Raw genomic sequence first — 25,680 nt, 5'->3', positions numbered from 1 at the left:
TCTCTTTTTAAGAACTTATTTGAAAAGAGACAAATATATAATTTAATCGACGTTGGTAGAAACGGGCCTAAGTGTTTTTAAAAATCCCTTCCTCCTCAAAAAAAAAAAAAAAATCTATGCTCGATCTGACAGATAGATATATTCGGATCCTCGTGGGTGCTCCTTCGAATTGATACGCGCCTGGCACGCCAGACGACATTTTCGGAGGCCGAGCGGCTGGTCCGCCGTCGCCGCTCTGGGTTCCTCTGCGCAAAAGCGAGAACTCCGCTTCTTGTCGTGCGTCGCGACGGGAAAGTGTCCGCGCGAAGCGGCGTTCCGCCTCGGCTTCTCCCGGAGATATTCGTCCGCTCGCGAGAACGCGCGGAAACGCGGCGATCGCTTGGTGATCGTAGGGCCTCGGGGCGGACCTACGTCAAGCCCCCTGGACTCTTGGCGTCCTCGTCGCATACGTATATGTATATACATACGTATATATATTTCGTCGTAGTTACCGAACGTGGACTCGTACTCTCTCGAGACTAATTTCTCTAAAGTATAAAGGTCCTTGACAACCCTCTGTTCGCGCGAGTCTCTCGACGTCGCGAAGAAGAAGAGTGCCAATATCGTCCCGGGTGATGTTGCGCGATCGATAAACCCGGCGCCCGATCATCATCATCATCCATCATCATCATCATCATCATCGTCGTCATCTCGAACACGACCAATCGACGAGACTGGAATGATATAATCTCCTCTCGAAGAGCATCCACCATGTCTGCCAGGGCGTCCTCGTCGTGAGAAGGCGTCGTCGTAGTCCAGTGCGACGTCGGCGGGCGACGGCGATGATTCCGCCGCCGTCTGTCAAGCTCTTCCGCGCGCGCGGCCAAGGGAAATAGGCCTGCCTCTCTAGCCGCGTGCGTGCGTGCGCGCGCGCGCGTGTGTGTGTATACATATATATACATGTGTATATAGGTATGTGTGCGTATAGATCGCGTCGCCGCGCGGTGCATCTTGTCCGCGAGAGAGATCTCGTCGCGGATGGACTTATCCTCGGGACGGTACCGCGCGACTCGGACGGACGCGTGCATTCGGTTGCGCAGCGGCGGCGGCCATTTTGAATCGATTGAGCGTGGAGTTGTGGCCGCTCGGCCAGTCACGGCGCAGCGCGGCGACGATTATCATCAACACGTCGTCTCTCTCTCGCCTCGCCTCGCCTCGTCTCGCGTCGTAACGCCAAAAACGGACGGTTTTCCGTGTCGTCCCGAGTGAGCCCTCTTCCCGTTCACACGTACATATACATATATATATATATATATATATACGCGTTCGTTGTGCGTACGCTTGGAAATGGTGTCGTTGCACAGCCGGGCTTTCTATCTTCCAGAGGAAACGCCGATAAGCGCGACGGCGACACTCGAAGGAGCCACGATCGTCGAGGATCCGTACCTCTGAAGACTCGGATTATTGTGACGTGCGCGAGAACGAGAGAGAGAGAGAGAGAGAAGGAAAAAAGAAGAAACGCATCGGAAGAGATATATATTCCTATTCGCTGGCGACGCTCGCGTCGATCGTTCGAATTTGACATGTGACCGCCAGGCAGTTTACGTAAGTTGTCCCCCTAACCAGGACGCTCACGCGGTCGCGTTCGCATATTTACGAAGGGACATTAATTTGAGCAGCGCTGCACGTAAAAGTTGACGACATTCCTTCGTCGACGGACGAGAGGACGCCTGAACGTTTCGCGTCCGATCCTGGCGATTCGTCGTCGTCATCGACGACTGGGTGACAGACGGACAGCTGTGCGCGGCTCCGAGCTAGTTTGACAGCCCTCCCCTCCCCCTTCAGTCGCGAGACTTAACCTCAAAATCGTGGGATCCGGTATTCGCCGACGAGACGGCGGTGTAATCCGAGTCTCGAGGACGGGTAAGCGGAAAAATTCTGCTAATAACGTGACTCTGCGAGAAACTTTACGATCTTATGGTCAATGGTGAGGAACGGGATCGTTCTCTTCGAATTCCTGGGAAGAGTTTCTTTCCTGAACAATTCCGTCATCGAGGTTGCACCGACAGGACAAAAAGTTCAATCTCTCGGGAGCGGTGCTGGAAATTAAATTCTAACGGAACTTTTCTCAATTAACGGCTCCGAAATTAGCAATCTACTTTCTTTTTTTTTTTCCTAAATTAATTACCTCTATAAACCAGCGGACTCACGGTTCGTTTCCGTATTTATAAATTTCAAGTCGGCAACTCGTCTCACTTCTCGATTAGCGAGTTCTAAATTAATGAAGACTCTACTTTCTCGAGAATCTAAGAAGAATTTCCAAAGAATTATTTGAAAACTTAACATCCTACATAAGCGTTGGTGCAACCGATTCGGAGTCTTCATCCATCCAAGTATGTCGTTGCGCTCATCTGACCGAGAGTAACCAGTAAGTGTCTTCGATGCGGCACGGAACGTCGACAATCTCGGTCCTTTCGAGGCTGGATAGCCCTTGAAAGAGAGAGAGAGAGAGAAAGAGAGAAGAAGGACAAGGGATAAGGAAAAAGAAATGACGAGGAAGGAGCCATGAGCACGGCGGATACCGCGCTGTCAATTTCGATCAACATGGCCCCAGGGCCGGAGCATCGCCAGGAACCGGTAGCTCCTGACAAAATCGCCGAGGGCGATCGCGCCGCCGACGTCGACTCGGAGAACGTCGACATCACGACGACGACGACGACAACCGGTAGCAGCAACAGCAACGACTCCGTTGCTCCTGTCGTTGTAGCAGAGCAAAGTTCGAACGTCGAGATCGCTCCGACTAATTTTGTTGCTGCTGGCGCCGATTCGGCCAATCAGAGCTCGCCCTCGAACAGCACCGTCGACAGCAAACAGCAGGTGAGTATGCGACGATCGCGATTGGCCGATTTTTGGAATCGATGATCGCGATTGGACGATTTTTGGGCTAGACAATCGCGATTGGTCGATTTTTGGGATCGAGAAATCGCGCGCCAAGGATGTGATCTTTGAAGCGAGGATTTGTTTTTCTTTCCTTCCTTCCTTCCTTCTTTCCGCAAGGACGGAATGAATGTCGCGCAAGTCTTTAGATAATCATGGTCAATGATCTAGAATAATTGCCAATAATCGCGGCGTGGCTCGGCGATGACTTGTCGTTTAATTTTTGCCTTCATTCTTATTTTAGTCTCCTTTTTTTAGATACTGCAAAAAATTAAACGCAATCACGCGCGGTGAGTTCTCTGATTAAACCAATCGGGCGTTTGATTGACTCGTTCAATCTCGACAATAGATTATAATTTTCCCCCGAAAGCAGTTATAATCTTCTCGCCTTTAACCAAAATTATGTCGCCTAAATTGAATTGGATTTTTTTCGTGATATTAGCATCTTTCTATTTTTTTCAAGATAAAATATCAGAATTTAATATTTTACGATATAATCCTAATTTATATTGACAGAGTAAGGATTTCATGTATACTTGTATTTCTCATTTTAAAGGGATCCTAACATTATTCTCTGTTTCTTATTTTATCTATACAAAACGATCATTTTTCTGCACCCTTCTCTTTTTTTTTTGTTGAATAAAATAATAAATGCTTTTCAATTAAAGTACATATAGAAACAAAGTTGCAACCTATGGATTTTATATGTATTAAAAACAAAGAAAATTTTTTTTAATCACGGCAAAGCTTTATTATTAATCTATTGCAGAAAAATTATCGTTTTGTCGGTAGAACAAGACGGCATTAAGATCCCCTTGAAAGGTAAAGGAAAAAATTGGTTATCGCGAGTGTTAAATTCGCGAAATTGGTCGAAAAAGGCAAAGTCGCGTAATTTTTTTGCCAGAAAAACGCTTGAATCTTAATCCAAGGGCGCCTCGACTACGCTCCTGAAATGGCCGTGCTGGCCCTCGATAGAGCGAGGACGCGCACAAATACGTTCTCGATATCCCCTTTCGTATACGTTCGATTAGTTGGTGCGATCTCCTTCGAGTAATTAAGCGACTCGCGAGCGCGAACAAATGAACTCGCGATATCCAATTAATCGCGCCGGATTTCATATTCCCTTTCATTTACAAATATTGCGTAATATAATAAGAATGAGGTATCTCGCGAGAGAGGCTATTGTGTGTGCCGAATTTACACGAAATCAATAAAGTGGTCAAGCGATAAATTAAAAGGTCGTATTACAACGAGGTACGAATATCCGGATATATATTCGATTCTCTTATCGCGTTAGAAATAGATGTTGTCAAAAATATTTCTTTCCTATATATGTATTATACATTTTATTTTTAACCAATGACAGAGTTCAAAAGTGCACTGTCATATTCTCCTCTTGACAGTGAATTACTCATATTTCTTATTAGTCATCAAATCATTGTACACTTTGCAAGTTTCTAATGTTCTATATCTTATTTTCCTATATATTTCATTGTCGCTACGCCTTTCCTCCTCTCTTTCACACATCGTTATTTTTGTAACGAATGATAAGCGCTATACACAGCTGGTGGAGTATTACACAGTACATCCAAGTGAATCGAGTCGTCGTCGTATATCTCCTCACCTCTGATTGAAAAATATAATTACTCGCATCTTTATTAAAGTCCCCTTTTATTATTGTTACTTAATCGGCGTTATTGAGTAACAATAGCGCGCGTTATCGTGCGATACTCGTAAATTCGTGTTATCTCGTTCGAACGCGAGCGAACTTTTATTGGCTCGCATCTCTCTCGATCGGCCTCGTGTAAACGCGCTTGTCATAGCCGCGAGATCCAGGGACACTCGTTCAAGAAGAATGCGCGATTGACAGACGTGTATGTACATACATGGCCTAATATATCGTCGCGAACACGCTGTTCTCGAGACGACGCGTACCTATATATATGTATGTATGTGACGATTAGAACTGGAACTCTTCGTATATACAGTGTGACAACGGCCGATCGTCCGGGAAAATGTACTACCGTTGCATCGATTAGTGAGGAGAATTCTTGTGATATTTTTCATTTCACAATACGTATACACAGGATTTGTTACGCGCAAAATTTGAATCCACATTTGAAATTCTTTCGATTCCCCGAATTCCCGACTTTGTGTAATTTGAAATGTATTATATGAAATATTTCCAAGTTGTAACGGGAGAAGAGAAAAACAAGAGCTTGGAATTTGATTTTCTTCGTTTATTATTTTCCCGACTCGATATTGAACAGAGTGAACGATGAAGATTAATTCGACATGATTCGGCGATAAATTTTAAAATGATACAAGGCCATATCGGCAAACGGAGATTATGCTGTTATTTTCATAACATGTATCGCTTGTAAAATTTAATACATCTCGTACGAATTAACGAGATTGCATTTCTCTCTAATGTTCGATGATGGATATTTCGCGAGTCGCCCTGTATATCCAAGTAAAGAAAAAGAAAAACAACAAGCGTCTGAACTGCGGTTCGCATTACGAATATGACAATACGTCGTTAAACAATTAGAAACCGCCGGAAGAAACGCATATTTCTTGTCTCTCGCATTGTCGCGGTACTCCCAACAAAGTCATGAAGAAGAACTTGTATATCTCTCATATTCCGCATATTTAAGGTTAAACGCGGCCTTCTGATTCTCAATTTCAGATAACATCGTATACGCGATACTCTATACAGAAGTTACGAATACGCACGCGTAAATCATCGCAAACAAGAACGTTCCATTTCATCCATGATCAGATGAAATCAGATTTGCTTCATAGAAACGGACGTACGTGACAAAATCATTCTTGCGTTTGCACGCAAAAATACTATAGTGAGATCAGACGTGGCGATCAACGTAAGGTTTATATTTTTTTCGCGATAGAGAAGGGTAAATTTTTCATAAAAAAGAATTTTTTTTTATTATTTTACAATTAAAATATTCATAAATTTTTTATCCTCTCGCAAGTCGTCTCGTCGAGAAGAAAGAAAGAATGAATGAACGAACGAACGAAACAAAAGCTATTTCGAGGTCAGTGTTGTTTTCTAAAAATAAAATTATAGAGATAATCATCTAGATGAAATTTTGACATCATCTTATCTTTATATAAATAATATAAAAATATGTTTCATCTATATCTGCATCTTACATGAAGAAAAGTGTTGTCTTTTACTAAATTATCTAGAATAATGTTCAAATAATTTGGTTTAGAATTATAGCAGATAAAAATACTTAAAAATACGTTTTATCCTTTTTATAATTTACATTTCTTTATAACTGTGTTATAAATAAGCGGTCTTGAGAATAATATTATCTGCAAGTCATCTTGATGAATCGCCATATAATTTTATTTTTTATCTAGATATATTTAAAACAAACTATCTTCAGCTTATCTGAAATAAATTTACGTATTTTTATTTTATCTTTATCTAGCTATATACATAATTTTAAGGTTTCTATAGATCTTCACCACGGCCATGTTGGATTGTGACGTCACAGACGAGAAAACACGCAGAAAATTCTTAGATGCTTTTTTTAAATGAAAATATAATTCGATGAGACACTATTTCAGATGACTTTAGCACACTTTTAAAATACCTCGAAAACTATACTTTTTCTTTTACAGTCAATCAACAACAGTAAAATGATCGTAATATCAGACTTTGTCATGCGGAATGATTGCAAAATGGGTCTCATATTACAATCATTTTACAGCTGTCGATTAATTATAAAGCGAAAGTGATAGTTTTCGAGGTATTTAAGAGCTAAAGCCATCTGAAGTGCTGTTTCATCATAATATTTTTTTTATTTTGAAATGCCAACTTCTGACGTCGCAATTGTGACATGATAAACAAGATGTTTTATCGACAAATATTATTTTTATTTAATTTTTTATTGGCTACACAGAATGAAAAATCCTTTATTAGCATTAAAGTATTCATAATAACAAATCCGAGCTATTACATATGCATATTAAAAGAATCAAGAAAGCTAAATAATTACAAAGTTTTTATCAATCTTTTGCATTGGGTCAACCTAACCTAAACGAGATAAGAAAACTATAATTATTTAACTTTCTTGATTTCTTTTTATATATACTCATATAATAACCCAGATTTGTTATTACAAATACTTTAATTCTAGTGAAGGATTTTTCATTCTGCATAGCCAATAAAGAGTTAAATGAAAATAATATTTGTCGATACTGTGCGAGGAGGATTCTCCTCCCTCCCCCAGGGGGCCCCCGAATCTTACGCTCCTGAACTGGCAGCGCTTTCAGTGTAATGGCGGCGGCCATGCTGGGAAGAGCGCGCCGCGCCCGCTCGTCGCAGTAGCTTTCAAAAAAACCGGGCCACGTTCTCGCCGACGTTTTTCCGCTGCGCGACGACGACGAGGACGAGAAGGCCTTCGCGTACCCCGGGATGCGCGACGTTTCCTCGTTGACGTTCTTGTCGCGTGTTGAAAAGTAGCAGCGAAGAGTTTCGATTACGTTGCGGCTCTCTCTCTCTTTCTCTCTCTTTTTCAACGATTCGGCCGTGTGTGTATGCGTGTATATATGTATGTGTTGTGTCCTCTAAAAATATAGCAATTCCGTTCCGGCATTGCCCAGCGGATTTTTTTTCCCGCAGTTTTTCGTAAGTCATCCCGATATCTCTCTGTGTCTCTCCCTCTCTCATAAAGCTCTGTCCTCGTCTCATTCGCTCGTCACGTCTTAATTCAGCTAATCGCTAGAGCGTTATCAATCTTAAGGACGGCTCTTTGCAATTTTTTTTCTTTTTCTTTCTTGCGTTCTCTTTCCTCGCAGACGACGATCGCGGATTTACGTAGGGAATTATTTGTCGTTCGCTTCCCTTTGTCGGCTTCTTTGTTCTCGACTCTTTTTCGCGCATGACACCTTAGAAAAATCCGACTCTGACGTGACGAATCCTCTCGTCGACGTCTCCGATTGTGTCGTGTCGTGAGCTCTCTAGAAATCCTCGTTATCTCGAGACGATTTTTCTCTTCGCTCCCTACCTTTTTACCCTCTCTTTCATATTTATGTATCTGGCTCTTTTTTTTTTTTTTTTTAGACACTCAAATTTCTCACAATTTACACAAAATTTACGTTTTCAGATAGTTGTTTTTAATCCGCCTGTGCTTTCCTACATCTTTGGATTTTCATCATTTTATATGCATTGTATATATTCCACATGTATGTAAAAAGTTTAGTTTATTTATTATTAGTTTATAACAAAGTGATTGTGGTTATGTCTAATGTGTTGACAAAGGCAGAATTACAAATCATGGAATTTATTTTAGATTGAATAGTTCTACTGAAAATATTTTAGGAATGACAGCGCTAAATGTGTAATACTATGTCATTATGCACATTTTTGTTTCTACATTGACATGTGTCACTGTAAGCCTTAAATAGATCCAATAAGGACTTATAAGGGAAACCTTAAATTTACTCTGAAAATCTAACATTATCTAACAATATCACTCTTTATTCAACTAGTTTCATTACATTAAAGCTATTTTTAAGACAGATATAAATATTACTATAAATATAATGTATATATATACATTGTAAATTATTAAAATTTTAAACATGTATTTCTCATATCTTTTCTGAGTAATAATTAAATCAAAAATATAAATATATATAGATCTTTAGTATCATTTTTAGTATTATATATAAATTATATTTAAAAATAAAAAAACTTGAATAAATAATTACTTGATAATAGTTTCTTAAATTTGATAAATCAAGACAAAAAATTCTAAACAATTTTTGTAATTCTTGTAATAAATAAATGCACAATATAATTTTTTCAATTGTTTTCATTTTTTAGGAAGAACCGGCAACTCTGTCTGAATTAAACGATAGCGAATTACGTGCTTTACTGGATGAAGCTATAACATACAAGTGCCCCAAAGATCGAGAAGGAAAATCTCATCTTTTCAAGGTATAATGTGTAGGCTGAAAAATATACATTTTATCAAATATATATTTTTATATTGATAAGATATATACTTTTGTAACTATATATGTATCAAATATATATGGAATGTCATATTCTTTGTAGGAACTTTTACAAGAAGCAGAAGCGGATGAGACTGAAGAAGGACATAGGGTAATATGTAATTCGCGTTGTCTCCCAGGCTCAAATCGAAGAAGACACAAACGGGATTCTGTATCCGAACGTTTGACACACGGTGGATCATTGCAAAATTTAGCACATCCTATTGCTTCGGAATTCGATAGTAGTTTTGCTTATCCAACATCCAGTTCGTGTCATACTTATGGGAGTAGTAGAAAAAAGAACAAGAAATACATAGGACCTAGTGTCTCTGCTAGACAAAGAGAAGGTGGATCATTACCATCGGATGTAGATGCATCACATAGCCTTGCTTCTTTGGCTAATCTAGATCTATCATTTGACAAAAAGGTATTTATAATATTATAATTAAGATTAAGATTGGCCGAGATGGAGATGTGTATATTATATAATTAAGATTACTTATTCATTTTTAAATATTTATAAAAATATAAATTATTTTTATAATAAATTATAAAAATGGATTATTTTAACATGATAAACTTGTTCAACATGTATTAATATATTAATCACTTTCTTATCTATTTGTGAAGAAGAGTTTCTGTGTGGAGCGGTCAGCGTATGACTGGACCAATAAGGAAAAATCCAAGTCTCTAGACAAACCGTCGTATACCAGTACAAAGAAAGAAGAAAAAGAGAAAGAAAAGAAGGAATTGAAGAGAGATACCGCTAGTTCAGGCGAGATAGAACTTGAATCGCGAGAGAAAAGAGTCGGTAAAGGAAAATACGGAACAAATGAAATGCTGGAATCAGATAATCCACCTCCAGAATATAAGTCGGATTATATGGTGATCGATTTAGGCGATGTTGAGGTAAAGTGTTATTTGTATTATTCAGTCAGTATTTATGCACATTATGCCCAATTATTTTCTCCTAATTTTGTAGTTTAATAATTGAGAAACTACATTTTATAAAGCATATAGAGAAAAGATTTAAAAATAAGATAAACTATACATATTTATACATATAACAATTTATTATCTGCTGCAGGTAGGTGCGATCAGTGAGAGAAATGTAGGATCTATGGCAAGTGGGATTCAAAGACCTCGCTCGTTAGACACCGAAAATGACGAAGGAACTGAGATGAGAATCATTGAACCGCGTAAACCTATCCATTATGTCACACGGGCAACTTTAGATGTGGATAGCCCTATAGAATTCCCTATTCGTGATCATAAGCAGGAGAAGTCAAAAATGTCTATTAATGGTGCAGATGTGACTGGAACACTGTTTCAATCACACAACAGTGTAAAATGCGGTATAAGTGGAGCTTCGAACAGTTCTAGTACTAGCCAGAGCAAGATCGTGCCGAGTTTGTGCTCCGTAATGCCATCCTGGCAAGCACAGAATATAACAATGGGTAAGATAAATATATATATACTATATACAAATTTTAATGTAAAAAACTTTTGAAAGTTTGTTGTAGAACTATGAAATGTTTACACGTTTTCTATAATTTTTAAACTTGATAGCAAAATTATGTTAAGTATTAGCCAATTGCAAACTGATATTTGTCCGATATATTACATGGTTACTGATCACTGAAATAGTATTGTATCAAACACTCTACAAAGAAGTTTTATTTAGTTAGCAACAAGAAAAAAATATGTAATTGAACATTGAAACTAATTTCACTATTAAAAGTAAATTTTATTTTACAATTATTAATAATTTAAGCAGTGTATCGCATAAACACCAAGTTTATGATGACTGTTGCTGGTTTGATAAACATACTCATTTAGATTTTACTAAGAAAACGATCTTTAACTTTTTTATTAATTTGATTTATAATTGTATTATAAACTGAATTGAACGACTTGCGTACAGAAGGTCCCAGGTATTCGTCTCAACATCTCTCACTGAAAGATCCATCCGTGTCGGGAGAAAAGAAATCGCTGGACGAGAACGGAAACGCTGTACAATCCTACAATGATCGTTTTGCAAAGAAACTCAGGAGGAAACATACTCAGGAACACAATGTCAAAGTTTACAATGCTGAAAATGTCGAGGGTCATCGTAATGAAGATATTGACAGTTTAATTAACTTTATCGAGAACAAAGAATCAAAAAGCAAAAAAGGAAAGACTAGTAATCCCGTTAGAGTGAAGACTAGTTCTGGTACAAAACCGAGAACTAGAGAAAAAGATACAAAGAGAGAACAGTTGCCATCAAAATTACAAAAGTCTAATTCTTTGGAAGAGATTTCAAAGACAAAATTAGAGGATCTTACGACAGAAAAAAGCATCAGTTCTAGCGGGGCCAGTAGTGTATCCAGTCAACACGGTATGATTATGTATATATAAATGTATACATTTTACAAAAATGTTACTTTTTTGTATTTTACTCATTTAAATTTTATATTTTCAAATTAAATAATTTAATTTTTAGTAAATTTATATACGATTTATTACACATCTTTTTTAATATCGTATCGTCTTTATAACATATAATAGGTGAAAATGTGGCATTGCGACGTCCGAAGCAAAGGAGCACTGGAGATGCTACAGTCGATAGTCGAGGCGATAGGCGATCTTGGGGGACAGAGGAAGGTCAATCGATATATTGCAACGACACGGGAGAGGATTATACTAGTCGCCGCAATTCTAACAAGAAAATTAATCCGGAATCTGAACATGAGACGGAATTTCTGGTAGTGACGAAGAAGAAGAAGAGTAAAAAACAGAGGAGAAGCTCCAGCGGTAGTAGAGCGCAAAATCTGACAACGTCAGGATCGTATCTACAAAGTTCTAGAGGATTCTCCAACGAGTATAGAACACCGCTTTCTCCCGAACTGCGAAGAAAATCGGCAAGCAGCATGCCTCCTAGGTAATTGGACAAATATAAATATGTAATGTGTGATTTGACTAATTTAAAGATATGTCTATACTAAACTAATTAATGCAAATACGATAATAAAAAATATAATTGTTGCAGTGACAAGTCGGATAGCAGCGATTTAGATTCGGTTCACTCGTTGCCGGTTACGTCAAACAGCTCGAAGCATAATTTAACTAAAGTCGCGACCTCATCGGGCGGAACTCCGCAAGCGAGTTATGCGGACATAGCGCGCATGGCCACCATCAACATATCGCACAATCTGAACATGTCCACGATCGTTCCGGGCATGTTGAATACAGCATCGTGGCCCAGTGTACCTTCCAAGACATCTTCGGAGCCGGACAAAGTACCGCAGGATTATTATCCAAGCTTGGACGAGATACAGCATTCGGAGAGAAAAGTGAGACAACAACAAAACTCGGCCCAGTCGAATCATGCAGCGGCAAGTTTGAGTCTCGCTTTCGAAAAGTCTCTTTCGCCGACTCTGACAAAAGTGAAGAATTCGTCGGATAGAAAGAAAGCCGAAGCTCAGGAAGAAGCAATTAATAAGAATATTCAAGTATTCAAATATGTACAAGACATCGAAAAAATGCAGGAGAGTCTGTCGCAAGAACAAAAGCACCACTCGGCTTCCAATAACTACAGCACGAATACAAGCGAGACTATCGCAACAAATACTGTTACGCCAAGATTGAATAATAGTACAACGATGAATTATAATCCACTCGATGCCGATAATAATCCCAATTGCGCTGTTAACAATAAAGATTCAGTTACACATTCTAGGACTAACAATCCTCGCTCTCGCAGGAGTTATGTACATAACAATCAAAGTGTACAAATGATAGGATCTTACGAAGAACAATATGTGAAAAAGTTTGCATCTTCGTATCACGATGAACCAATTAAAAAATCATACAGTACCGACACTCCGCAGTCGGAAAACAAACCTAATCCGACAGTCACATCCCATAACGACGGTGCGCAGGACGTACAGAAGAAAACTGCGAAACTTGCGCAAGAATCGCAGGAGTCCGTCGAGTCCGAGTCGAGCAGTAACAAAAACAAGTTGACCAGCAACGAACCGAGGACAGCAAGAGTCGTGAAAGAATACCCGAATAACAACATTACAATGAAGCATGACGTAGCAAAAGTGGGCATCTGTCAGACAATACAAAATTCGAAGCAAGATCAAGTGCGCGAGGATACGGAGAATAAAAGGACCAAATCGCAACCCGATAAAGATCAATCGCAAAGATCGTCGTCCGTGATAGAGGTGCAACAGACGAAAAATTCAACTCCTAGACCGGCTGTGATTCTGTTGGACGAAACCACCTCGGACATCGCTAAGAACAATAATCTACCGACCGAACTCACGTTCGGTTTTGAGATAAACGAACAATTGTTGCTCTCGGAGGATAATGGCAACGAAGAGACTCAGGCAATCGCGACGAGTAGTCCCGCTTTCTCTTCGGCCGTACCGCCGCTCGTTAATAAATCGTCGCTCAACACTTTCGAGAGGAATCCTCTGCCATTGTTCAACGAGAAACCCGCAAGGTACGACAAGTTTTCGTCGAATTATCATATGCAAACACCGAATGCTCACATGACGCCTGTGCATCCGGTCATGGTGCAACCGCTGCCGTATATGGGCTATCCCAACACGAGATTTCCACCGCCCACGTATCTGCCACCACCACCTCCGCCACCGCCCGGGATCATGGAAAAGTTTCATCCGCCAAAGGAAGACTTTGCTATGCTTTACGTAGCGCCCGAGGAAGAGCTGAATGTGCAGACGTACAATCACGACAAAATCGTGTCGTTTGTTGGTTTAGGTAAGACGTATTTGTAGTATAGTTTAAGGCTTTTGGATCCTTGCTGTGACCATGTTCGATTGTCGATGACATCAGGGAAAACATGCTGAAAATTCTTAGATGCGAAATTTCCGCGGTCTGTTCTCCCGTGTTATTTGTGTCTTGAGCGTCCACATTTTTAACCTCATCAGCGGCGTCACCGTTCAAATGAGAAATACTCGTTTCTTGTTTACCGTTCTCCATATTAATAATAATCTACGATATCTATAAAAAGAAATGTACAATTTCAAGGATGTTCGACACGCTTTATATTTTATAAATCCGGTATCAAAGAAAAAAAAATTAAAAAAAAAACCCAATCAGATTCACAAATTTTACAACAATTGCAAAGCTGTTTTTTCTGCTGAACGTAGCCATTTTGAAATAAAAATATATTTTTTGATGGAACACTTCAGATAACTTAAGTACACTATTAAATTACCTCGAAAACTATTCTTTTCCCTCAACAGTCAACAACCATAAAATGATCATGGTATCAGACTTTGTCATGTAAACCCACCAGATAAACTTGGACCTTATATTACAATTTTATTGCTGTTGATTGATTATAAAGGAAAAAAAGTTTTCAAGGTGTTTTAAAAGTGTAAATCCATCTGAAGTGTTATTTTATTGAAATATCTTTTTTATTTCAGAATAGCATCTAAGAATTGTTAGCATGTGTTTTCCCATCTTTGGCGTCACAATTCGAACATGGTCAATGAGGAGCCTTAATCAAATTATTCGATTATTTTATTCTTGTCATTTCGTGCTTTTATTAATTTTGTCTTTTTCTTTTATTAATAGCATGGGATGCGGTCATGAGAGAAAATGTGACTGCAACGGGTCGCATACAGTTTTACAGTGGACAGTGAAGTGAAAGTTGTTGGAACGAAGGAAATTGGCAATAACAGTAACTTTTGTATTGGTGAACCACTTCCATTACAAATTACAATTACAGTTAATTTGATCTAGTTGGGTCTTTCGTTGGTAAACAAGACCAAGTATGTGTGCTGCGTATGCAGTTTCATATGTGTCTCTCGAGCATGGACATGAAATTCGCTCGAAGAATCGCCTGTCTTATTGCTCGAGTCAAATGCTGAATTGATAAAGCGAGATTAAATATTGGAATCGAGCGATGCGAAGTGTGCCTCAAGAGATAATAATAGCAGTGTATATACAATCAGCCTCTAAAAACGAGGAGAAAAAAACAAGGAAAAAGATAAAGAGAGATGTATATTCCAGCAATGTTTGTTGCATTTGTGTGAATTTCGAACAATAATGGCAGTGTCGTGAAACTTTAGTATTGACAATTACGAACGTTTGATCGGAAAATGTGAAGGCTATCTTTTTCGAGAATTGCATATACATACATACATATATATACATATATACATATATATATTATATATATATATATATATATATATAATATATATAATATATATATGCAGTTATATATAATATATATATGCAGTTTGTTTGATTAAAGGGAACTTCCAGTGTACGAATCATGCGTGTAAATACATCATAGACACATCCCTATAAATTTTCAAAGATTGTCTTCAAACTTGGTTTACGACAGTGTAAATTTTCCAAAAAGTGCTTAAGGAAAAACGACGCTACAAAGAAATGCAAACTTGTAATAACCAGGTCTACCATGAAGCGGGTCTGCATCGAAGAAAAAACCTCGCGCGTCAACAATGGTATTTCCTGGTGCCTTTAGATTGGTGAATCTTTAGGCGAATACAACAGGGAAAAATTGACGAAGCCGATAGTACGCCAATCACATCAAGCTGAGAAGTTTGTCAAGAATACCGCAAAACATCTATAATAAGATTGATTTGAACTCTTGAGCCGGAACAATCTTAATCGACATTGCAGAAGATTACGAATCAGTTGGTGAGTCGAAATATTACAGAGGTCAAAATATAAGAGAGAGAGGGAGAGAGAGAGAGAGAGAAAGAGAGAGAGATATCGGGTATTTTACTTGATAATATATAAATTAAGACGTGCGAACTATATCGGAGATATGTAAATGCGCGATTATGTAATATATTGAGATGATAGCGTGATTGAGTTAGAACTCAGAGTGGCTATTTCTTCCAACTGTGGAGCTCGATAGTATAAAATATTTAAAAAACAAAAATAAAGTCACTAACTGGGTTTTGAAAATGTCAAAGTGCGCTCAAAATCTGGTCAAATGTCTGTGAAGATAGAATGCCGAATGTGTCGCAAAACTAAATTTTTACACAGACTTGCTTATTTAATAAATAACTGATAATTATATTCATAATGATAATATAAGAAGATACTTGCTTGTGATCAGTAAAAATACGGTGGTGTGAATGAATCTGTATGTATGTGTGTATAATTCATGTAGATTTCGTATAGATTTTATCGGGTAATCATAGAAATTTAATATGAGATTGCTGTCCGATCATATAGTCATCATTATATATACGTTGAAATATCTCTGAACTTTTCCAGGGGTTCTAAACAAAAGTTATTCCAAATTAATTGCATTTCATGTGAATAATTATGCTATAATATATTCTTATACTATAATATTCTTCGTTCAATAGACTTTATATTACATTTACGAATCACTGACAATATCTACTGCCTCGCTTACGTATCTACAATGTTATATAATCCTGTATTATTCCAGATTTCGTAGAAAAATGAACAGATTTATTGATATAATTTTTGAATTTTTCATATATATATATATATATATATATATATATATATATATATATATATATAAAACAGATGCGTGTTGCAGCTGCCAGATATAGGGAGAACAGAAAGTTGAATTTTATTCAATCCGACTCTGCTATATAATGTGATCTATACAACTAGAGTGCAGAGTAAACATTGCCCCGGAAGTGCACAAAGATTATCCATGTTGCACGCGTATATCATTTGATCGTTCGGTTTAATTTCGAATTTTATAAAATCTATACGCGAGGTACGTTCCTAGTTCCTAAGTTTTCATTTCTTATCGGATGTATCTTACAAATGACTATGTTCCATCGATATTTTCTAAACGTGCATTTTCTTTTTTCGAGGCGTTATTTACAGGCGTAAAAAATATGATTGTTATCGTTTCAATGAAGCGTATGTAAGTAGAATTATGTGCGCTGATATAGTATGGTATATATGTACATATATGTATTTATTTTATATATATATATATATATATTTATATATATATATTTATATATATATAACGGTAAGAGGGTTCTCTAAACCTTTCGAATTAACTCCAGATAGAAAGGAAAAGAAGAAAGATATATAAGCCATACTTTTTAAATTCCTGTATGCCTGTAAATGCCTAAGAAACTGAGCCTAAGAGAGATATGAAGCATATATAACGCTCTGCTTTTAACTATTGTTAATACACATGTTTTTAAATGTAAGTCTATGAATTCTGTAACCTCAGGATATTACGGTCCGCGCGCGTATTGTGTCCCAAATAACTAAACGAATTAAATATTCATGTTAATCCCTCTTTGCGTTTGAACTAATTTTAATAATATTTTTAAACTCGTTTCATGCTGCTTCTTATTACGACGAAGCAGGAGAGGGTGAGAACGTATACATTTTACATTGAGAGAAAAAAAACTACCGTTTATCATGAAATGTGTCATTCTACACGAGAATAATTATAAATGTTCGTACAGCAATCTCATACGTGAAAAAATGAATGAATGAAGTGTCGTGGAAACTTATCGCCTTTATATAGGTATATGATAAAATAAATTATCAGATAAGTTTCGTATATATGAAAGAGCATGAAAGTGTATTGTATGTAGTATTATATAATGCGAGTTAATTATTATTAATGAATTAGAATTGGGGTAAAAAAAAGTTTGTTATATATCGTTTTTTCTTTGCGAAGATATCAAAATTGTGTAAAAACGAAAAAAAAAAAAGATATCGTGCTCTGTTGATAATTTTCATTTTTGTCCAGTGTATAGGAAATAGTCCAGCTGGAGGTACAGCTTTCTCGAGATAAGCGAGAAAAATATCTAATTGTACGACATATAAGCATTATGGAATGCATATCGGAGTGGTAACTCGAAAAAAGTATAATCATATATAAAAAAAAATCGCAGCTCTAAAAATATCTGGAAATATCTCTAAAAAAAAACTCTGGACACATGACGAGATATCTTCTTCCCCTTTAAAGTGTCTCTCTTTTTTTTCTTTTATTTTTTTAAAGCACAATTCTTTACTGTGCAAATCTTTGAATGTTGATTGTATCTAGACATTTACACGCACTCAGGCTTTTAGTTACTTTTCTTTTTTTTCCCCTTTCCTCTCACAAGAGGTTTCACATTTATAGTCCTGTTATCAATATCAAAATTATCATTCCAAAGAAGTCGCAACAACTATTTTTCTATTTCTCCAATGAATCTTCTTTTAATATTTCTGTACATTTTTTTCATATGTAATATTTCAACAGATGCCCACTGTATCTATTTCTTTTTAATTTTATTTTTATTTTTTTTTTACACGAGACTCGACGATACGCTATGACAATTGTATCTTGCGCCATTACTTTGACTGAATCGCCGAAGAATTTTGCGTTGCTTCTGAGAATGGATGATACTTTTTTTTGAGCTATTTTAATCCGATATGCGAAAAAAAACTACATTCAAAAAGTTAGGTGCTCCACTCCGCCTTAAAGTAACAGGATGCAGTCTCAGCCTGTGCCATTGACCGGTTCAAATGGCTAAGTGATAAGAGTTCGCAAAGACTAGTGCAAATGTACTTTTTGTGGAGAGAAAAAAAAAAAGAAATTAAACAAGGGGAAAACAAAGAAAAAAGATAGGACCATTTAACAGTGTATGTACATAACGAGTGTGAGGAGGCAGCTACACGCTAACCTTGTGTCGCACACATGTAGAGTATATATAATTACTTAACAATTTTTTTTTCATTCGATGGACATACGAAAAACACATGTGAACACATCGTTGCGTATACCGACTTTTGTTTTTTTCAAACGACATGTAAAAATCAGAATCGCGATAACGAACGAGAGTAACACAACTTGAAATAGAAAGACGACAAGGAAACGAAATTACAATATATACATTTAAAAAATCTATGTGCCCCCTCCCTCTCTACTGTTTTCGTTTATAAGCGTTTATGAAAAGAGAAATAAATATATGTTTATTTTCTTTCATATCGATCTGCATATATTTATTTATTACGATTGCGATCTATTTAGGAATGAAACTTGGTTAAAGTTTATACTCTTCGCTAAAAACGCCCGAATTGTGAATGTGTTTGCACACCTCATCTCTTCCTGTCTTTGGATGCTCCTGTGTTGATTTTGCTGGAGTTTTCTTTTTCCTTCATTTCCGATTGTCGACATCGAGCATTGATTGTCAACCATTCGCGTAAAAAATTTAATATTTCCGCGAGATTTGTTGCCTCAGATACCAATACTGATTATCATCTCAAGCACCATGGAAGATGTGAAACGGAACGAGAAACAAAAATACCGAAGAAGACGATTCGATGACGACCTCGATATTACCTCGTACCGCTGTACATTTTGTTATTCGAAATATGAAATGATTCTTCTCATATTGTACATACGGTATTGTATGATATATATATATATATATATATACATACATAATATTGTATTATTACGTCAACGCTACGAAAAAAATTATCCAATTAAAATTATTATTAATGTGTGCCGCTATTATATTAGTGAGAGACAGTAAATGAGAGAGAGAGAGAGAAAGAGACAGCGATTATGTATATTGAAGCTACAATTTGTGTGCGCGTGAAAAAAAGCTGTGCTGTCCAGCTACAGAACTTTATGCGAGTGTGTTTGTTGCCAAAGTTCCCTCTTGCGAATGTAAAGTACGAATAAGCGGTGATATCTGATGTCTGTGTTTAAAGCTCCTGGTTCCTCGCCGATCATGTATTGGAATTGTGACGTCACAGGCGAGGAAACACAGGATAAAAAGTCTTGTGTACCATTTTTAAATAAAAATATATTTCGGTGAAACGTTGCTTCAGATGGCTTTACCACGCTTTTAAAATAGTTCGAAAATTATTGTTTTTTTTTTTTTTTTTTATAATCAATCAACAGCTGTAAAATGACTGTAATATGAGGTCCTCCAGTCCATCTGGTCTTTGTACATGCGCAGTTATTTCGCATGACAAACTGATATCCATGATCATTTTACGGTTGTTGATTTACTGTCGAGAGAAAAAAATTGTTGGACTTAAAAGTATAATAAAACCATCTGAAGTTGTGTTTCATCAAATATCTTTTTATGTAAAAATATCGCGAGAATTTTCAGCGTGTACCTTTTTGCCTTTTAACGTCACAATATAGCCCCGGCGAGGGTCCAAGAGCCTTAATCGCATCATTGACGCGGCGAGATTTGTCGAGATGGTAAATCAAAACCGTGCGAAAAGAGCGTTCGTTGTCTTCGGGGAAGACAAGAAGAGAAAAAACAGAGAGATCGTTTAGATATTTTTTCGTTTTTTTTTGTTTTTTTTGAGACAACTAAACCTTTAGTCGTATCTGAAAGGAAAAAATGGTTTCGTTTGTCTCGTTTTTATTCCATTGATTTTACAGGAATAATCGTATATTTATTTTTTTTCTACCGAATTTCTCAGAATTAAAAATTTTAAGAAACTTCAAGCGATGAATTGTTCAACTTAATCGATCGCGTCAATTAAAGAATAAGTTTCTCTCTATATCTTTAAGCGATCACAGACCTATTTGGAAAGGTTCGATCTTTTCTTTGGAAGCTTGTGTAAAGATTAATATTTTGTTTAAAAAAAAAAAACTAAAAAAAGACATTAACATTAGGTCATCGAGAGGCCGAAACCATCTAGCCTGTGTCAATTCGGATAAGACAGCGAACTAATCGAAATATTGAACATTGCTTGCGCGTATTTTTTTTAATAATATCCATAACAATGACAGATTGTTAAGAACACACTCCGTCGTACGAGAAGAGAAAAGTTATACATCAAAAAGGAAGAGCGGGAAAAAAACCCAAAAAACATTACGAAGCGAAAATATATCACGATTCATTCTCAGGTGATGTATTCACACATACACAATGGCTTATTATTTTGTTACTAACTGATATTGTCAGATATATGCCGAAGTTATCATGGACCATGGATATAAAGGGTCATTCGGAGTCGTTGCCATGGAATGTAAAAAGAATATGTCGAATTGTATAAGTGAGAATGTGATAGAGGTGTGATGTGTGAGAGAGAGGGAGAGAAAGCGAAAAGGGGAGAGGAAGGACGAGGGAAATAGATGAACATTTCGTTACTTTTACGAGAAAAAAAAGAAAAAAATTCTAATCTCCCCGGATGTATTCTGAGAGAAGAGCGTGTAGTGTCGCCGTTTGGCCTTTATGCTAACTTACTTGCGATTTCGTACATGCTTTGCGTGCAATACTGTGATAAATGAGTCGTTCTATTTCGTCATCCTTTTTCCTTAAACAAGCGCATGCATTACGTATTACATGTACGTGTATGTACATGCGAGCACACGTGAATCGCCTGTTTTTGACCGATACCTTAAAGCGAATCGCATCATTTTTATCCGGTATACAATCGAATCTTGCGAAATGTAGAGTCAACGATTTATCGTGGCCTATTCATTCTTTTCTTTTTTGCAACACATAATTGTGAGATCACTTGCACGTAAATTATGCGAGTGATATATTTTACTATAGTTATTTATAATGTCGATATATTATAATTAATTACAGTTTGTGTCATATAATCGTTTAATTCGTATAAACATCTAAATGCATTTGCTTCACATACTGCCATTGCATTTATATATTTGTTCCTAATTTTTGCACGTATATATACATTTTATATATATAAATATATATAAAATAAAAATTATATATAATATGTATGTATCGCGAATAATCATATAATATTTAAAGCATAAAATATTTTGAAATCACAATTTCAATTCTTATATAGGTAGAAGATGATAATCTTTCATTATGGTTACTTAAACATTTATGTCAATTTTTTAAAAATTATTCTGTTTTATTTCTATTACCTCCTCTGTAATTAATGATAATCTTAGATTAAAAAGTGTGTTGTCGAAAAATAACAAAGATTTATTACTAGATATTGTATCATTAGCGCGTTTAAGAAAACGATTCAAAACAGGCGATTTTCCTGAGAGGATCAATGTCCATTTTATGCGCTTCGCGCGATTATTTTCCGAAGCTAAGCGATAGATCGCTAGTTTGGCATGTTATTTTGCATCCGCAGAGGCTACGACCTGTGAATAAATGGTTTTTGTTGAAACGATTAATTGTCGGAGTGTGTGAAAAAAAGATCCTAACATCTACGTCTCTCGATATACCATAATGTAAATAATAACGATATTACCGAAAAGAAAAACTAGTTCTCCATCTATTGCAGACCATCATTCGGAGAAATTCTTCGTTACACAAATAAATCAAGAGATATTTTGAATAGACATTCTTTTTGAAGGTACAAATGTGCCTATTAAAATATATGAAGATTTTGTTACAAGTTTCTAATTTTCATTCCAAAAAGTCGTGAGATTTAAAAGTAACAATATTGGCATAATTATCTTAATCTTATTACTAACAGGTACATATATACTACATATATGTATATTACACTAGTACACATCTACAACCAGTTGAGATTGCACCAACTTGCTTTATAATGTTTCAACTTCATCCTATGTTTACTTCTTCAGTCAAATTTATTGATTGAAAATGGTTAAGTGTATGTATATATAGGAAAACTATCAACCGTGCTATATATAATCAGAAAAGATATAACAGCAGGTAAGTTAAAAAAAATGTTAAGAAAGCATCGTTGAAAGATATATATATAGTATATAATGTTATTACGGTCGAATAATGATGAATATGAAATTCCTTTATCGCTATCACTGCTCCATGCCTTGTTCCTTTTGATGTAAACCATATCTTCTCTGTAGCTCCTCTTCCATCGCCTGCAATTGCTCTCTATTTTGTTCCTGCGTCATTTGTTCCATTAGCTCGTGATTATAAGTAGAGTGCAACATCAAAGCTAATACACCAGCTCGCGTCGCCATATTCGATCGTATCTGCCTTTCCTGTTCTACGAGCTCGTCGATCTTCAGCCATTGCCTTACTCTTTCCATGTCGATCTCCGCGCGTCGCAGTTTTTCCCACATGTAATGCTTCACGCAGCTCTTCTTAGGTGCGCGACAAAACTCACCTGTAACGTTGAATACGTTCGTGACTAATGGACAGCCGCACACCTCACTATCGCCAATCTTGGGATCCTTGCAGTGCTCCGGGCAGAGAACGCGCAATCTTTTGCAATATGTCTTGTTCACAGGATTGTAAAAGTCGCAGAACATCACTTGGCCCTCGATGCGAGTTTTAAAAATCGAACCAAAAGACGCTTGCGATTCGTACTGCAAGATTTATACAAACTGATTAAAAGCATTCATTTCTATTTCGAAAGAAGTTATTAGAATTGTTTCATACGCTAAAGCACATGTAACTTATAAAAAATTATAAATTGTCTTTATATAATTAAAGCTTGTTTTATGTAACTATGTTTAAGGCTCTTGGACCCTCGCCGCAGCTATGTTAGATTGTGACGTCAGAGACGAGAAAAAAAATAATTTTCTAGGTATTTTAGAGTGTATTAAAGCTATATTTGAAGTGCTGTTTCACCGAAATAACTTTTTATTTTGAAATGACATCTAAACATTTTTAATGTGTTTTTTCGCCTCTGACGTCACAATTCCAACAAGGTCAGTGAGGAGTCAAGAGTCTTAATCTATAATTATAAGCTTTGATTGGAAACTCCAAAATTCAAATGATCAATAGCTATGAATACTTGCAATATGAGCCTATATATACACACACGTGTGTGTATAATTTTATATAATATATATACCTTATTGAAACATTTCTCCATATGTTTAACAGCTGTTCTCGAATGGACTTCGTGACCACACGTGATACAGTACATGCTGCTTTCCGTATCGTCGTTATCGTCTACTTCGGCTTGCGGATCGATGGTGACGTGTTTTGCACGTTCGACGATACGATCCAATTCGACGTGTCTCTTTTCTAGTTCCTGCAGTATTCTACGAACGTCGTGTTGCTGCTTTCTCACGGATTCTAGAGCACGTCTATTATTTTGCTCCGCAATGCACGCAGTCAACGACCATTCCTGTATGCGTTGCGGTAGCACCTGATAGATTCTGCTCGTCGCAAGTTTCAAGCCACAGTCATCGGAACAATATTTGCTACCGGGTCTCGATTGCTTCATACACATAGGTCCGTAGCAATGACGAGGCGGTTCCAAGTATTCGTTTCTTTCGTTACTCGAATCTCTCTTCCGCTTCTTGGTTAATTTCGTTCCTTTGTTGAAGCTTTTAGAAGGTTTTAGTGGATCTCCCACTACACGGCAGGTTCGCTGAATACATCTGAGCTTTAATCGCACCGAAGGTCCATGTTTTTTTAAATGTCTAAACATGTAAAATTCAATAAGATATCCCGTAAGTAAAATTGCATCACATGAATAATGTTTCATAATTATTTTTTACGTTAACTGACCTGCAAGCGTCACATTTCCCGCAATTTTCAATACGTAAACATCCTGTGCATTCCCCGCAACGTTTGGAGGGTTTTTTTTCTACTCTAGGATCCCAAGGCGCATCGTACTCATATCGATGTGCTCTTTCCTTTTCCTTGTACTTTTTATGCTTTCTGTCATCTTGATCGGTTCTACGTGGTTTGTATCGTGTTATCAAAGTTGGATCTTCTTCTCTACAACGCTGTATACAATTAATTGTATTAGTTTCTTTTTTATCATATTATTTCGATTAAAAATGTCACACAAAAAACTTGCTTACAACACAGAAAAATTGTTTAATATGTTTTGCATCCTTTTCAGTTATATTTATGCAATCACCATGATACCACTCTTCACATGCGTCACATCCTCTGAAATAATTTAAAATGTAAATTATGTAACTTATAATTTTCTTGTAGAGATATATATAAAAATTTTAAATGATAATTTGAAATATCAACGTTTCAGAGAGTTTACTTACATCATAAAACGAGAACTGTCCGAGCTTCTACAGATACAATACGCTTGACCATCTTGTTTCAATAATGTTGCAATCTTACTCTTTCTTTCGGGCAGCATAAACTGCTTCGCTATTTCTTCTTTCTGTATGTAACAGTAAAATTAATTTAATATATAAATACAAACTTAAAGGACAAAAAATATACAAACTTAACGGATAAGCTTAAAAAGCATGTTTTTAAAGTAAATTTAAGGAAGAATATAAACACATAATTTTTCTGTATGTAACAGTAAAATTAATTTAATATATAAATACAAACTTAAAGGACAAAAAATATACAAACTTAACGGATAAGCTTAAAAAGCATGTTTTTAAAGTAAATTTAAGAAAGAATATAAACACATAATTTTGTAACATTGTCCATATATAGTCTAAATTTAGTAATAATATTTAATTTATCGGAAATGCATTGATATTTATAGGATTTTCTTCTTATTTCAGAAACATATTCTTTAAATTATTTATTTATGCAACATCCTGTATTTATTTATAATAAAGAAAGTACTTTGGGGTTATTTTTAAATGCAACTCATATAAAAATAAATTGGACAATTTCAATTTCTATAAACATTATTTTCAAAGCGCAATTTACAAAGTAATAAAAATTATGTTTAATTACAGCTATACGCTTGTGCAATTTTTAATACTCACCGATAAACTTTGTTGTCTTTTATCAGCCATAGTGGAGCGTTACGAAGTAAAATGCAAACAATTCGCCATGTTGAATAGAACCAGAGATGTTACCTGATGTTGGTAATTATGACAGATTACACGAT

The 25,680-nt window shown here is 36.4% G+C and overlaps 2 protein-coding genes across 3 annotated transcripts; one reads left to right on the top strand and one right to left on the bottom strand.

The window, feature by feature from the left end:
- The first annotated feature begins 201 nt into the window (after nt 1-201).
- Nucleotides 202-22,081, top strand: tyf (twenty-four). 2 transcript variants are annotated; one of them, XM_029307315.2, is made up of 9 exons: nt 202-2,856; nt 8,777-8,890; nt 9,011-9,373; nt 9,580-9,855; nt 10,034-10,403; nt 10,871-11,326; nt 11,497-11,869; nt 11,978-13,716; nt 14,539-22,081. In XM_029307315.2, the coding sequence occupies exons 1-9, from the start codon at nt 2,545-2,547 to the stop codon at nt 14,604-14,606; spliced, it is 4,071 nt and encodes a 1,356-aa protein (XP_029163148.1). In that variant the 5' UTR covers nt 202-2,544; the 3' UTR covers nt 14,607-22,081. The 2 variants fall into 2 exon arrangements, with proteins under 2 accessions (XP_029163148.1, XP_029163147.1); XM_029307314.2 differs by having other exon boundaries at nt 9,577-9,855.
- On the bottom strand, nt 21,244-25,641 carry LOC114934675 (CXXC-type zinc finger protein 1). The gene is made up of 6 exons (XM_029307377.2): nt 25,556-25,641; nt 24,866-24,987; nt 24,665-24,755; nt 24,366-24,586; nt 23,701-24,277; nt 21,244-23,209 (listed from the first exon to the last, which is right to left on the bottom strand). The coding sequence occupies exons 1-6, from the start codon at nt 25,583-25,585 to the stop codon at nt 22,694-22,696; spliced, it is 1,557 nt and encodes a 518-aa protein (XP_029163210.1). The 5' UTR covers nt 25,586-25,641; the 3' UTR covers nt 21,244-22,693.
- Nucleotides 25,642-25,680: the final 39 nt, after the last annotated feature.

This window comes from Nylanderia fulva, unplaced genomic scaffold, assembly GCF_048542155.1.
Source record: "Nylanderia fulva isolate GAGA-0341 unplaced genomic scaffold, ASM4854215v1 Scaffold7, whole genome shotgun sequence".
In the NCBI taxonomy this organism is placed as follows: domain Eukaryota; kingdom Metazoa; phylum Arthropoda; class Insecta; order Hymenoptera; family Formicidae; genus Nylanderia; species Nylanderia fulva.
The sequence above is the reverse complement of the archived record's forward strand: the minus strand, read 5'-3'. Positions and strand labels throughout refer to the sequence as shown.